Source organism: Anas acuta, chromosome W, assembly GCF_963932015.1.
Source record: "Anas acuta chromosome W, bAnaAcu1.1, whole genome shotgun sequence".
In the NCBI taxonomy this organism is placed as follows: domain Eukaryota; kingdom Metazoa; phylum Chordata; class Aves; order Anseriformes; family Anatidae; genus Anas; species Anas acuta.
In genome coordinates, this window is record NC_089016.1 from 4,601,283 (window position 1) to 4,614,411 (window position 13,129).

Consider the following 13,129-nt stretch of genomic DNA (forward strand, 5'->3'; position numbering starts at 1 on the left):
CAGGAAGGCAGGGTGTTGATACACTAGTTTAACAACTTATCAGAAAATGGTTACATGAACTTTGCAGCTGTGTTTTCTGAACAAAAGAGGCTACTGAGATGCAGAAGGAGGGAAGGGGAGAGGATTCTTTTTTTGTTACATTAAGCAATGGAATTTTCATAGTGTCTAGCTAAGCATTATACAGCTCCTTACTTCAGCAGGAAACCTTCGCAACACCTGCTCCTCAAATAAAACTCTTTGTTTTATAATACAAAGGACAATGAACAAACATCTATGGTGTATGTATTACAAGGGTCAGAGCAGAGCCAGTCAGGGTGGCAGTGTGGTCAGAGGTAAATGCCTGCAGTCAGGCTGAAGAAGCAGACAGTCTTGTGGAAGCCACTGGATTAAGATGAATTCAATGACTCCATGTCACCCTGGGGGCCTTAAATCACTCAGACTGTCACAGAAAAGGGACACTGCAGGGTGCAAACATTCCCGAGGTTTCTGTGGGTTCTTGGAGACAGCTTCTGTGCACAGCTGCTAGGTTAACCAACCTAGGTGATGTTCACCAGGATCTGGGACTTGCAAACAGGAAAACCCATGTCTTGACAATCCTCCTGCAAAATGCATGTCATAGTCCAGCTGCTTTTCAGCACATGGAAAGAGATGAGGTTTAGGGGCCCAGCCCTACATCCAGCACTGCACAGCCAGCCCTGTTCTGATCCCCAGCCCTGGTCCCCAGCCCTGATCCTGTCCCCAGACATGGTTCCTAGCCCTGGTCCCCAGTCTTGGTCCCCAGCCCTGGTCCTGGACCCCAGCCCTCGTCCTGTTTCCTGCCCTGGTCCCAAGCCCTGGTCCCCGAGAGGCAAAACCCCTCTCATTTATATGCAGGAACATGGTGGAGGCTCCTAGGTCAGTCACAGAAAGGTGTGACATATGTTGGAGAAATAATCCACTAAACACACAAAAATCCAGAAAAGAATTTTCTGCTTCCTTTTCCCTTTCCAGCACTTGCAGGATTGGGTGAGGTTGCAGAAAGAAATGGAAAAGGAACTGTGAAGTTCCAACACATCTCTAAGATTCCTGAACTGTTCCTTTGATGATCAGTGGGCTTGTAAGAAGGGTTATAAATTGCCTACAGCCTCTCCTTTGTTTATGGCCAGCTTCACTGGCAACTTTGCTGTACCTGTCGGGGCTTTCTGACAGGCTGTTTTCTATCTGCAAAGATGGATATGCACCTAGGCAGTGCTCTGGGAACTGCTGGTTTCTGAAGGGCAAAGAGGTTGGCAGGAGGGCTCTGAACACAGATGGGGAAAAGACCATGGGACATGGAAACATCCCCCAGTTATAAAATCTTCAGGCAGAAGAAATATGATTAGGGAATGAGAAGAAAGAAAAACCGGATTTGTAGTCAGAGGGAGAACTTCTCAGAAAAGTCTGTATTATTCCCTACATTGCAGCCCCCTTCCTCTGAGCTAGCCCTCTTGCCTCCTGTCCCACACTGGAAAGCCCCTGCAGTCACTGCTGTGTGTCCAGGGCATGAAGCACGTCCTCTGCAGCCACGGTTCCAGCAGAGCAGAGGTGCATCTCTCCAGCCACGTGCCCATTTCCCTCTGTGGTGCAGGGGGGCTGAGAGCAGCAGCCTTGGGCTGTGGGCAATGCATTCTGTGAGGCTGGGGAATGAGCTGACTTTCCCTTAATGAGACACCATCATTAGGACACTTGTCTGTCTCCCTGGGATGTCCTTCCAAGGTGTGCGCTGCCCTGCAGGATAGAAATCTTTTCCGTAGTATCTCTGTGTTATGTGAATGCCCCAGGAAGAAGCAGAGATATGCTGCATGTGAGGACATGCTGTTGGGTTGGTGAAATAAATGATAAGTGTCCTTGGCAAGAGGCGTGGTGCTGAGACCTTGCTTAGGTACCTTGAGAAAGGCTGCGCACTGAGAGATTGGCAGTGGGTTCCTCTGCTCTTAGCAGTGTCTGATTTCTTTGAAGTGTACCATAAATGTGATTGCCATCCATCTCCAAAAGCAGCAAGATCACAGCCATTGGGAACAAGCCCAACCAGCTCCCCTCACCCTGCTCTGAGCTAAAGGGAATCCCTTTGCCTCTCAGGTCTCACAGCCATTCACTGTGGGTGCAGCAGAAATCCTCAGGACTTCTGACTTCAGAGGACATTCCTTGGGCATGATGAGGTTGTGTAGGAAAAAAACAAAAATTCCTAGAAGTCCTCTCAGCCCTCCACATTCTTTAGGCCTGTTAGGACACCACCCCGTATGCCCTTCTGCATTGATTTCATCTGACAAATTCTGAAAATATAACTTGGAGCCTCTGCCATGTTCTGATGTACCCAATGCACAGGGACAAGACTGCTTCCTCCTGACCCAATATGCACAGGTCCCGAATACTTAAGTATCATATTCAAACTCATTAAATATAGCTTATGAGGCTGAATGACAAGTGAGGGAGTGTGGCAGGGAGGGGTTCAAGGAGAAATGGAGTAGATTTCACTCTGGGAAGCCAGTAATAACTTGTCATTGTTTTTTTTTTTTTTGTTTTTTTTTGTTTTTTTTTTTTTTTCCATCTTGAAAGCTCCCTAGATCCAGCACACTGATGGGCAGCACACTGTTCTTTGACCTGCTCCCCATCAAAGGAACAGATGGACTAAATAGCGTGGAAAAGGGCTTCAGGGTACATTTAAGGAACAGGCAGAGCCCTCACCAATTTCAGACATGGGCAAAGCAGACTCACTGTAGGAAGACGAGCATAATTTATTGAGTGCTACTAATAGACTGGAGCAGTGAGAAACTAAATGAGAACTAAGAAAGTTCATGGTCTCTCTCTGCCCCTGCTCCAGCGTGGGGTCCCTCCCACAGCCAGCTCTCACAGCCATTCACTGGGAGTGCAGCAGAAATGCTCAGGATTTCTGACTTCAGAGAGCACTGCTTGGGCATCACGAAGGAGAGGATGCTGTCTAGCAAAAGCAAAACTAAACTAAAAGTCCTTTTTGTCACCCACTTTTTTTTTTTCTTTTTTTTTTTCTTTTTTTTTTTTCTTTTTTTTTCACATTCGGAGTGCAGATGTAAACGTCCCTTCTGTGCTAGGAGTGATTTCATATGTCAAATTCTGAACAAAAAATACTTGCCCTACCACGTTCCAATATACGCAGTGCCCTGGGGAAGGACTTCTAACTCTTGAGCCAATGGGCAATGCCATGATGGTAATGGTAAACTGAACCTCACCAAAAGAATCTCAAGTCATGGAAGTGAAAGGACATATTTCCTAGAGAAAAAAAAAATTCCAAGATAAAAAAAAAAAGCCTTTTGACATGTGCCTTCCTCACATGACTGTGAGGCAGGCATTCCATGGTACTTTGTCAGCACTGGATTTTTTTCCTACATGAAGCCTCCCTCCACCTACTCCCCATCCCTGGGCCTGGTGGTGGCAGTTCTGTACTCAGTGATGCCTCCAGCACTGAACCCTCTCATCTACAGCATGAGGAACCAGGAGCTCAAGGATACAGTATGGAAACTGCTGACTGGGTGTTTATCAGTGGCCACAGACTGCCTGCCTTCTTCTGCAGATGGCTCCAAGTATTATTCATGACAGGCCATCTTGCCTTTCCATATGGCGTTTGTCTCTTCAATTTTCCTTTCTGCCCTTGTGATATTGTTGCCTACACAAAAATGCCCTTTTTCATTCCTTCCTGCATGAGTATCACCCTTTCTGTGTGACCCAGGATTTCTGTAGTCAAGGAGCCAGGATCTCTGTGTATTTTAACCAAATAAATGTGGGTCTGAGACCCATTCTGAGTTGATCAGGAGTGAATGGGAACTGGAGCTGTGGTGGCAGTGCCCAGAGCCCTGCAGCAGCCTGCAATGGGCACTGCCGTGGGACCAGCCCAGCCTAGGCTACTGGGCTGGGCTGGGCTGGGGAGAGGGCAGGGAGGTGGGAGAGCTGGGGGGCAGCTGAGCTGGGCTGGAAGCTCCCCAGTAGAGAGAAACATCCGTGTTGAGCTGGGATATGCGACCGTGCAGAGGGAGGACAGGCACTGCTGGCTTTGGATCGCGTGGCAGAGATCAAAGACAGGCTGGTGCAGGAGGGAGGCAGCTGGGCTGTGCCCTGCTGGCACGGACAGACCAGGAGGGTGGCCCAGGGCCTTTGTACCTGAAGCCTCTCTTGTCAGCCATGTCACAGCCCCTTTTCCGCTCTCAGCTCCTTGTTCCCTCACAAAATACCCCCTCACAGTCCCTGTCCCCTCATGAAGTGTCCCTTAACCCCTCATCCCCTCACAAAATGCCCCCTCACAGCCCCTTTTTCCCCTCACAGCCCCTTTTTTCCCCTCACAGCCCCTTTTTCCCCTCACAGCCCCTTTTTCCCCTCACAAAACGTCCCCTCACAGCCCCTCTCCCCTCACCCAACGCCCCCTCAGCCCTTTTTCCCCTCACAACCCCGCATCCCCTCACCGCCAGACGCCCCCCAGAGCCTCGCACCCCTTCTCCAAACCCCCCTGAGCCCCCCCAGACCCCCACTTTCCCCAAAATCCCCTCAGATCCCCCCCCACAAGCCCCCCTCCCCGCACCGGCCGCAGCCTCCGCCGCCATCGCTCCCGCCGGACCGTTTGAAGCCGCGGGGCGGGAGCCAATGGGAGGCCGGCGCGCGCGCATGCGCAGTGCGGGCAGCCCGGCGGGGCAGGACGAAATGGCGTCGGTTGCCTGGCAACGGGGGGAGGGGACAAAATGGCGGCGGTTGCCTGGCAACGGGGGGAAAAGAGGCGGGAACGGCGGTGGCGGTTACCTGGCAACGGGGGGCGGGGCGAAGGGAAAGGCGCCCAGTTTGTACTGGGAATGGGCCCAGTTTGTACCGGGATGAGGCTGGGGAGCCTAGTTCATACTGGGAAAGGGCTGGGGGTCCCAGTCTGAGCTGGGGACAATCCCAGTTTGAGCTGGCTTGGAGCTGGGAGCCCTGCTTTGTACTGGGAAAGTTCCCAGTTTGCAGTGGAATGGGCCCAGTTCATACTGGGAAGGATATGGGGGTCCCAGTTTGTACTGGGGTGGGCCCAATTCATACTGGGAAGGGGTTAAGGATTGCAGTTCATAATGGGAAGGGGCTGGGGGTCCCAGTTTGAGCTGGGAAGTGTAATACACAATAAATGTTTGTTCATTGTCTTTCGTATTATAAAAACAAGGAGCTCCGTTTGAGGAGCGGGAGTTGTGAAAGCTCCCTGCTGAGGTAAGGAGCTGGATAATGCTTGGCTAGACACTATGAAAATTCTTTTGCTTAATGTAACAAAAAAGAGAACCCCCTCCCCTTCTCTCCTTCTGCATCTCAGTTGCCTCTTTTGTTCAAAGACCCTGCTGCAAAGCTCATGTAACCATCTCCTGATCAGTTGCTAACCTAGCGTATCAACATCCTGCCTTCCTGTCTCACACTGGGCCAACATGACCACATAAAAAAAGAAGTTGAACCACAACGCTGAGGAAGACTACGGCCTTCATCTTCACGACCACCAGAGGGACAGAGACGACCCCCTAGCAACAGTGCGCGCAGTCGCAGAATATACCAGGATGTGCTGCGTAATCCCGGAATTACCAAGATATAAAAAGGGACCCTGGCGGGGGTGAGGTGCGCGCCGTTGGCGGAGCCGAGACTCCCCGGCCGCCCAGCGCTGTTTTGCTTGCTGTTGCTTACTCAATAAATTCCTTTCTATTATTAATGCAATGCTCTCTGAAAATTAATTAAGGGGGCAACTTATAACAGTGGGAAGGAGGTGTTCAGGTGAACCCACCTAGAGTTGGGATCTCCTGTGAGGTGCTGGAATGCCCTCGGAAGATGCCTGAGAGGGAAAAGGTAGTGCTTAGGTGTCCTGGGGAGATGCTTGTCTACTCCAGCTCAATGCTCACGTGTCCTGCAGGAAGTATTTCTGATTTCAAGAGGTGCCTATATTCCCTGGGGAGATACTTGGGTGCCATGGAGGGTGCTTCAGGAAGATGCTTGTATTCCCAGGGGAGACTTTTACTTTCCCCAGGGACATGCTTGGCTTCTCCAGGGAGTTGCCAGAACGCTCCTTGGAAAAGACGGCTTGATCAGAGGACTTGTGCCGAGGTCCTGCTAGCAAGACTGGTGGTCTGGGGAGATTGCTGGGTGCTCCAGGGAGATGCCTGTGTGCTGCACGGAGAAGCCTGGGCATCCTTGGGATGTGCCTGTGTGCCTAATGGAGATGGTGGTGTGAATCAGGGCAGTGCTTTGCTACGGTGGATGAAGCGACACAAGCAGTCTGGCTGTGCTCTTTATTTTCCATTCAGGGGTGGAAAGCGGGAGAGCTTCCCAGCCCCTTTGTTCAGAGCTCCGCTGCTGCCTTCAGCATTCCCAGCACCTTCCCCTCCGTTGCGGTACCAGCATCTAGCGCTAGGGAGTCAGAAAGAAAAGAGGATGATCAGCTTGTGTACAGGCTGAACGCAGAGAAGTACTGCAGGCTTAGCTCGGGCCGTGCACGTAGGGGTCTGCTTCCCATGAAGCTTCAAGGTTGCCGTCAGCTGCGACAGATGCCTAGTGCCCAAGCTCATCAGCCTGGGGCTGAGGCAGGGGGAGCGGAGGGCCCCGGAATGCCCTCTCTGTCCCAGTGCTGCCCCCACGGGAAGGACGGGCCTCGCAGCAGCGGGAAGCACCATCCCTTTCTGGAGATACTTACCAGGGGAGCCGCTGCTGCTCTTGCCGCAGCCGCTTTTCCTCCGCAGCACTTGTGAACACCCTTTGTTGACTGCGATGCGGCTCCGACCTTTTCAAAACTTGCAGTGCTCGTGGGGAAAGGTGGCTGCAACACCAGGAGAAAGGGATCCCTCAGCCTCTGCCAGACACCTCATCCAGACCCTGCACCCACGCGGTGCCACGTGCACCCACCCTTCCGCCCTGTGATGAGTTTTAGGCCTTGGCGGTAACCAAGGTCATGCCCGCTTTAGGAGAAAGCCAAGGGTGTCATAGGCAAGCCCAGGACTCAGGGACCGGGCTGCTGGACATCTCCTGACATCGCTCAGCAGCTACTCGAGTGCCCCAGCACGTGAACGCAGCCGGCACACACTTACTCAGGCTGGAGGCTCTCCGGCTTGGCTGCTGCTCTCCACTCCTCTTCTGGGGCAGGGATCTGAACCTTCCTCCACCTCCTCACGACCTCCTTGCTCCTGGGCTGGTCTGGGGGATGGGGAATCCAATCATATTGCCTGGTGACCTGATGCAAGGAGAAGACACTCTCATCAGACAGGACTGGACACACGGGTGCTGTTTCCCAGAGGACCCCTTGAAAGGACCCTGCAGCAGGACCTGGGAAGCAGGCGACTCGGCACTGCCGGCCCACGTCTGGCTGCTGCTTTGATCCCTCGCTTTCTGCTGACAGCCTCTCCCTCACCGGGAGGAGCAGGCAAAGCCCTGCCCTGCGCCCTGGTGCCCGGCCTGCTCCCACCACCCTGGGACCTGCCCCCCTCGGAGCCCTGGCGGGGAGGATCGCTGCTCTTCTCAGCGGTGTTTGTCACGGCCAGTACCTGAGGTGTCTCTCGGTCCTCCCCCTGAGACCAGGCTTCCCAAGCAGCCATTTCTGCCCGGGCTTGCTTTATTCGCTCTTGGTACAAGGGCCATGAGCTCTTTGTTTGGTCCCACTGCGAGGACAGGTTCCAGACCTCCTGGAGGAAAACAAACAAAAAACACAACAGCAGACAGGATTGGTCTCAGCTGTTGGACCAAAGACCTCTGCCATCAAAGACCCAGAAAGCCCTCATTCCTTTTCCATTGCCCCTGGTCCAAATGAAGTGGCTCATGGCAACACGGGAGGCAGCAAGAGGCAGGGAAGGTGTGCGGGACACCACCTTCCATCTCCCGAGGAAGAGAAGAAGGAGGTAACAAGTGTGAAAATGAACGCATCCCAAGGGTCCGGCTTGGGATCGCTCCACACAAAGAGGCTTTAGTACAGTCCCAAACCGCGTGGTCATTGCAGCAAGGCAGAGCAGGTACCTGCACCAATCTCTGAGAGGCTTCGGGAGTAGGGAGCGCAGTGCTGGTGGACTTGGCTTGAGGAGCTGCTTCCTGCCTGTCTGTCTTCTTTGTCCTGGGGGAGCTGCCTGGACACGGGGGGAGCACACTGCAAACAGACACCGGGAGGCTGCATGAGCCCAGGGGAATTCGGTCTCCAGTCCGCGCTCGCAAGCTGCGTCAGCCTCTGCAGCAGACGGCAGTTCCGCAGCGAATGGGTGTTGGACTGGCCGTGTTCGCTTCAGCAGACACGGAGAGAGCCAACCGCGAAGCAGTGGCACCAGCTGCCTTCAGGAAGGCTCGCGATGCCCGTATCCAGGCCCTTTGTGGTGGCAGAAGGAGAGGAGCAGTGTCTTGTGCAAGGACAGGATCCTAGAGACACCAATACGGCCCACCCGGGCTTATGGGTGGAAAGCAGATTATCGCTGGGGAGCCAGCAACATCGGAGAACGCCATCAGGCAAGGAGGGCAGGCATGCCACCTCCCTCCCTCGGCACTCTCTTGTGCCTCCCATGAAGTCTGGGATATCGTTTGGAAAGAAACGTTTCCATCTGGTATCACAGCTCCTTAGGCTGGAAGAAGCTGCGGGGGAGCTGGAAGAAACCGCAGGGGACGTTTGCTCCCACAGACAAAAAGATGGACTCTTGCAATGTGGGGGGGCTCCTGAAGGGACAGGAGCTTCTGCAACAAGGCTCTGCATCCAGCTCCCCCAAGGATCAGGGCCCTGGTGGAAAATGAAGCTGGCGTGCCAGTCTCAGGCAAACGTGCTGCACGCTTGCCATGCGTGGAGAGAGCGGCCTCCTCCGGGACGGGTGTCAGGAGCCTTTCTGAGTCCCTGCGCCTGGTGGGTCCAAAGGGGACATCTCTCCTGTGTGGCTGCAAGTGGCTCCTTCCTCCTTTCCCCCAAGGGTCTCACCTGGTGGAAGGCTTCTTCTCCAGATCTTGCTGCCTCGTGCCTGGCTCCCAGCTTCTCACCGTGGGGAGGGAAAGCTTCCGCCTCTCCAGCAGCTTGCCAGGATGGCACAATGAAACTAGGAAAGGAGGAAGCTCTTCAGAGCAGCCGCATGGGCACTGCCTTTTAAGCTGGTTGCAGTCAGCCAGCATGGGGCAGGGACCACCCCCAGACAGCACGGACCCTTACCTCTTCTGATCCTGCACTCTCCTGCAGCTTGCTGCTGCGAGGTGAACGACCCTTTGGCCTCTGGCCTTGTCCTCACTGTCAGATGAAACCTGGCAAAGAAATGACACGGGCTTGAAGAAGGCTGGCCTCCTACCCGTTGCAGCTTGCTGGCAGTAATCCTCCTGGTGTTGCACGGGGCATGGCATCCCTTTTCCGTCACGTTCACGCATGGGGTTTGTTGTCAAGCTTCCCGCAACACCAGAAAAGGTAGCCTAAATTCCCCTCCACATGCAGGCAATTCTCTCTGAGGGGAATCGCGGCAGCACGGGCACAAGAAGCACAACCGCAATGCCCCTCCTCGCCAGGTGAAGACACTCGTAGCCGAAAGTCAGCATGAGTTAACCAGGACCCAGTCTCTTCAGGATTTAGCCCCGACTGCATGCTGAGCGTGGAGACCCGACCGCGCACGTTCCAAAGGAGGAGGTGGGAAGCCAAGGGCTGCGGAGGAAATGCACTCACCTTGGGAACATCTGGATTGCACGAGCGGTGGTCTCTCCACTCAAGGCAGTCGGGTGTGCCGGCCACAATCTCTGCAAAGAGACACAGACCTGCTGGAGGGTTTCTGAGGCACTTTTCTCAGGGCTCTCATTGACAGGAAGCAAACCTGTCTCCCAAGCCAAAAGAAAGCCTTCTCTCCAAAACCCTCCTCCAAAGCCTCTTCCATCCACCTTTGCTCTGCTCTGGAGGAGCATGGCAGAATATTGAGGCTGTACAGTAACGCTGCCAGGCCTTTTGCAGCGGCCAGCATCCAGACGCTCAGAAGAGCTAATGGAGAAAGCAGCTAATGGGGCAGGCGTGGGGAAAGGCATCTGACTGGCCTGCCGTGTCCAGGCTGGCCAACAGCGGTCGCATTGATCACCCTTCCACAGGATTCCCAAAGAAATTGAAGTAGCCCTCAAAACATCACCAGCTTACACTGTGGAGCATTGCAATGAGGTCCTCAGCGCTCTCCAGACGTTTAATACAGTCCGGATAAAACTTCATGCATAGGAAATCATCTTCGCACGTCAAAACACCGATGTCCCTGAAGGCAAAGGGGACGTGCTCCTTGTTCTTCAGGAGGCAACAGTACAAGACGATGGTCTCTAGCACACACTCCTGCACCATGTACAGTGGGAAGGAGGTGGCTTGCGCTAGCTGCAGGTAGTTCAGCTGCTCGACCTTGACGTCATCTGCAAGGAGAAGCAACATCCTCAGTGCCACAGCAAGCCCAAGTTGCTTGCAGCATTCCGAACAAGGGCCTAGAGGAAGGGTCGCTAAGAGAAACAGCTCCGGGGCCATGGGGTCTTCTGGGGGAACTCAAGCTCCACCCTGACCGTTGGAGACAATCCTCTGCCTCTCCCAGGCCTTTCCAAAGAGCAGGGAGAACAAATCCTCCCGGACATGGGGCAGGAAGAGGGGGGCTGCTGCCTTCTCACCAGGGAGGATCTCAGGGGGACAGTACATGTCCTCCAGCCACCCCTCATCAATGTCCAGCTGGAAGAACGGTTTTCGAATCAGGAGCCGCTTTTGCTTGACGTGGAATTGCTCTTGGAGAACAGCAAAGGTCCCGAGTCCCGCAACCTGAATAGCCTGCACACAGAGAAGACAGAAAGGCTGAGGAGGGAGTTCTTGAGAGACGGGCAAAGGGATGACTGTCAGGGCAGGGGGACACTGCTCTGTGCCCTGCCTGCTCCTGAGGGACAATGGGGCAAGGTGGGGCACTTTGGAAAGCTTTGGAGAAGAGCCGCATCCTCCGTTTCTTTCATCACCCCCCTCCCAGGATTTGCCACCATCCCTTGGCTAGGGAAGAGCCCAGAGGTTTCCAGCACACGGCTTAGGCCTGGGACTGATTATCCTAGGCACGGACCCAGGATATTCCCCCATCTCTCTGCTCGCCCTCTCCACTCAGGCCGCAGGGAAGAGTGAAGCCCTAGGGTGTGCCAAACCCCTGAGAAGCAGAGCAGATCTGGCCTTGGTTTCTCTCCCAGCTGGCCAGCAAACTGCTCCGGGCACCCTGGGCAGCCTCAGTGCTTGGGTAGGGATTGCTCTGCAGGGCCCAGGACACCAGCCCACCTTATCCTGCTTCAGCGCTTCCAGAATTTGCTCGGATACAGCATCCCAGATAGCCTCAGTCTCTGGAAAGCAAGGAAAAGACAGGTCAGGCTCCAGGCCAGCCAGCTCACCACCTCTTGGCAAGCACCTCACCCAGGCGAGGACACATGCAGGCATACGCGAGCCCCCCAGAAAAACACCATGCGGGCATTCCTGGGACATTCCTGAGAGGCCTGTGGGAGCTGCAGGCCACACCAGTCTCTGGGACACCAGAGGTCTTTCCTCCCAGAGCCAGATCCCAAAGAGGCAGCAGCTCCCAGGGAAACCTGGCCCTGGATTGTCCCCATCACGAGGAGGCTGAGCCATGCCCAGAGGAGCCCTGGGGCTGAGGACAGCTCTAGCATCAGGACCCAGGAGTCCTGGCTGCCACATTGTCCCCTGAGCCCAGTGGGACCCTCAGGCAGGGCTCTTGCAGCAGCCACCAGCTCTGTCCAGCACCGCCACCACCCCCCAGCCCAGGACTTGCAGCTTTGGACAGCTGACAGCCCCTTGGCCACCCCTTGCGAAGGGGCTCCTGACACCCTTACCTTTGGGGGAGAGATTCAGGAGCACTGGGAACTGGGAAACCATATCAGAGGCGATGGTCACCCTCCAGCAGCCCTCCATCTCTCTTGCTGTTAGCCCTCAGCTCAGGACAAGGGATGCCCGCCCTGGCTCCTCAACCACAGCTCCTCTGCAAGGTGCCCCTGCTCCTCCCTCCGCCCGTCAGCGAGGGTCGCCCAGTGCAAGCTTGCTGCCTGCTGACCCCACTCCTGGCCACAGAAGGACAGCGCTGGGGAGCACCCAAGCAGTGCCCAGCAGGGACCAGGCCTTGCAGGGAAGTGCCGCTGCACCAATGCTTATATCCTGCTGATGCAGGACATCCTTCTGTGACATCATCACGTGTCATAATAAGCCTTATGACGTCAGCAGCATGGAGACAGCACAGCTCAGGAGAGAGACGAGAGATTTCCCTTCTTGTCCTGAGAAACAGTCACCTCCCTTCTGCCCAGTTCATTCCTAGCGGTTCCTGGCCCATCCACCAGGAACATCTCCAAATTCTGACAAAGGCCACAGAATAAAGGAAGTGGAGCGCTGGAGAAGTCACTGCTGTGTTCCTCCCCATTTTCTAGGCAGTTTGCTAAAGTCTGTCTGCCAATACTCTCCAGGGCTGCAGGCCTCCCAGGGTCTATGAGTGAGTGGGCCTGTGCAGTGCTGGGTGTAGGGCTGGGCCCCAAAACCTCATCTCTTTCCCTGTGCTGCAAAGCAGCTGGACTATGACATGCATTTTGCAGGAGGATTGTCAAGACACGGGTTTTCCTGTTTGCAAGTCCCAGATCCTGGTGAACATCACCTAGGTCAGCCCATCTGGCAGCTGTGCACAGAAGATGCCTCCAAGAACCCATAGAAACCTCGGGAATGTTTGCACCCTGCAGTGTCCCTTTTCTGTGACAGTCTGAGTGATTTAAGGCCCCCAGGGTGACATGGGGTCATTGAATTCATCTTAGTCCAGTGGCTTCCACAAGACTGTCTGCTTCTTCAGCCTGACTGCAGGCATTTACCTCTGACCACACTGCCACCCTGACTGGCTCTGCTCTGACCCTCACCCACAAGGGCTCCCCCACTCTGCTGCCCATCCCATAGACGAGCTCCATGCATCCAGACAGATCCTTCACATGGAGGGCAACCCCCTGTTGATCATCCCCGCCTGTCTCTTCTGAAGAATCTGCCCCCGTCCAGCACAGCACCCCAAGCTGGGGGACCTGTCCCCCCACACCAGGCTGAGAGCAGCTCTTCCATCAATGTCCCAGCCCTGTGACAGCAGGCGGGGATCCAGCTCCTCCTGCCTGTGCCCCAGCCTGAGGGCATTGGGGC

At 54.8% G+C, this 13,129-nt stretch overlaps 1 protein-coding gene across 2 annotated transcripts; it reads right to left on the reverse strand.

The window, feature by feature from the left end:
* Nucleotides 1–297: 297 nt before the first annotated feature.
* On the reverse strand, nucleotides 298–11,887 carry LOC137847070 (uncharacterized). 2 transcript variants are annotated; one of them, XM_068665328.1, is made up of 13 exons: nucleotides 11,803–11,887; nucleotides 11,237–11,298; nucleotides 10,097–10,753; nucleotides 9,641–9,711; nucleotides 9,143–9,231; nucleotides 8,918–9,032; nucleotides 7,984–8,110; nucleotides 7,518–7,655; nucleotides 7,065–7,207; nucleotides 6,674–6,796; nucleotides 4,780–6,390; nucleotides 4,565–4,697; nucleotides 298–599 (listed from the first exon to the last, which is right to left on the reverse strand). In XM_068665328.1, the coding sequence occupies exons 3-11, from the start codon at nucleotides 10,460–10,462 to the stop codon at nucleotides 6,273–6,275; spliced, it is 1,290 nt and encodes a 429-aa protein (XP_068521429.1). In that variant the 5' UTR covers nucleotides 10,463–10,753; nucleotides 11,237–11,298; nucleotides 11,803–11,887; the 3' UTR covers nucleotides 298–599; nucleotides 4,565–4,697; nucleotides 4,780–6,272. The 2 variants fall into 2 exon arrangements, with proteins under 2 accessions (XP_068521429.1, XP_068521428.1); XM_068665327.1 differs by lacking the exon at nucleotides 11,803–11,887 and having other exon boundaries at nucleotides 11,237–11,618.
* Nucleotides 11,888–13,129: the final 1,242 nt, after the last annotated feature.

Bases quoted from the DNA above. Each gene is read 5' to 3' on its own strand.
- LOC137847070 (XM_068665328.1), bottom strand. From the start codon at position 10,462: ATGGCCCCGGAGCTGTTTCTCTTAGCGACCCTTCCTCTAGGCCCTTGT. The intron at 6,797-7,064 runs GTAAGTGTGTGC...CTGGTGTTGCAG, and splicing joins CCGGAGAGCCTCCAGCCTGA to CCACCTTTCCCCACGAGCAC. The intron at 6,391-6,673 runs GTAAGTATCTCC...CTGACTCCCTAG, and splicing joins GAGCAGCAGCGGCTCCCCTG to CGCTAGATGCTGGTACCGCA.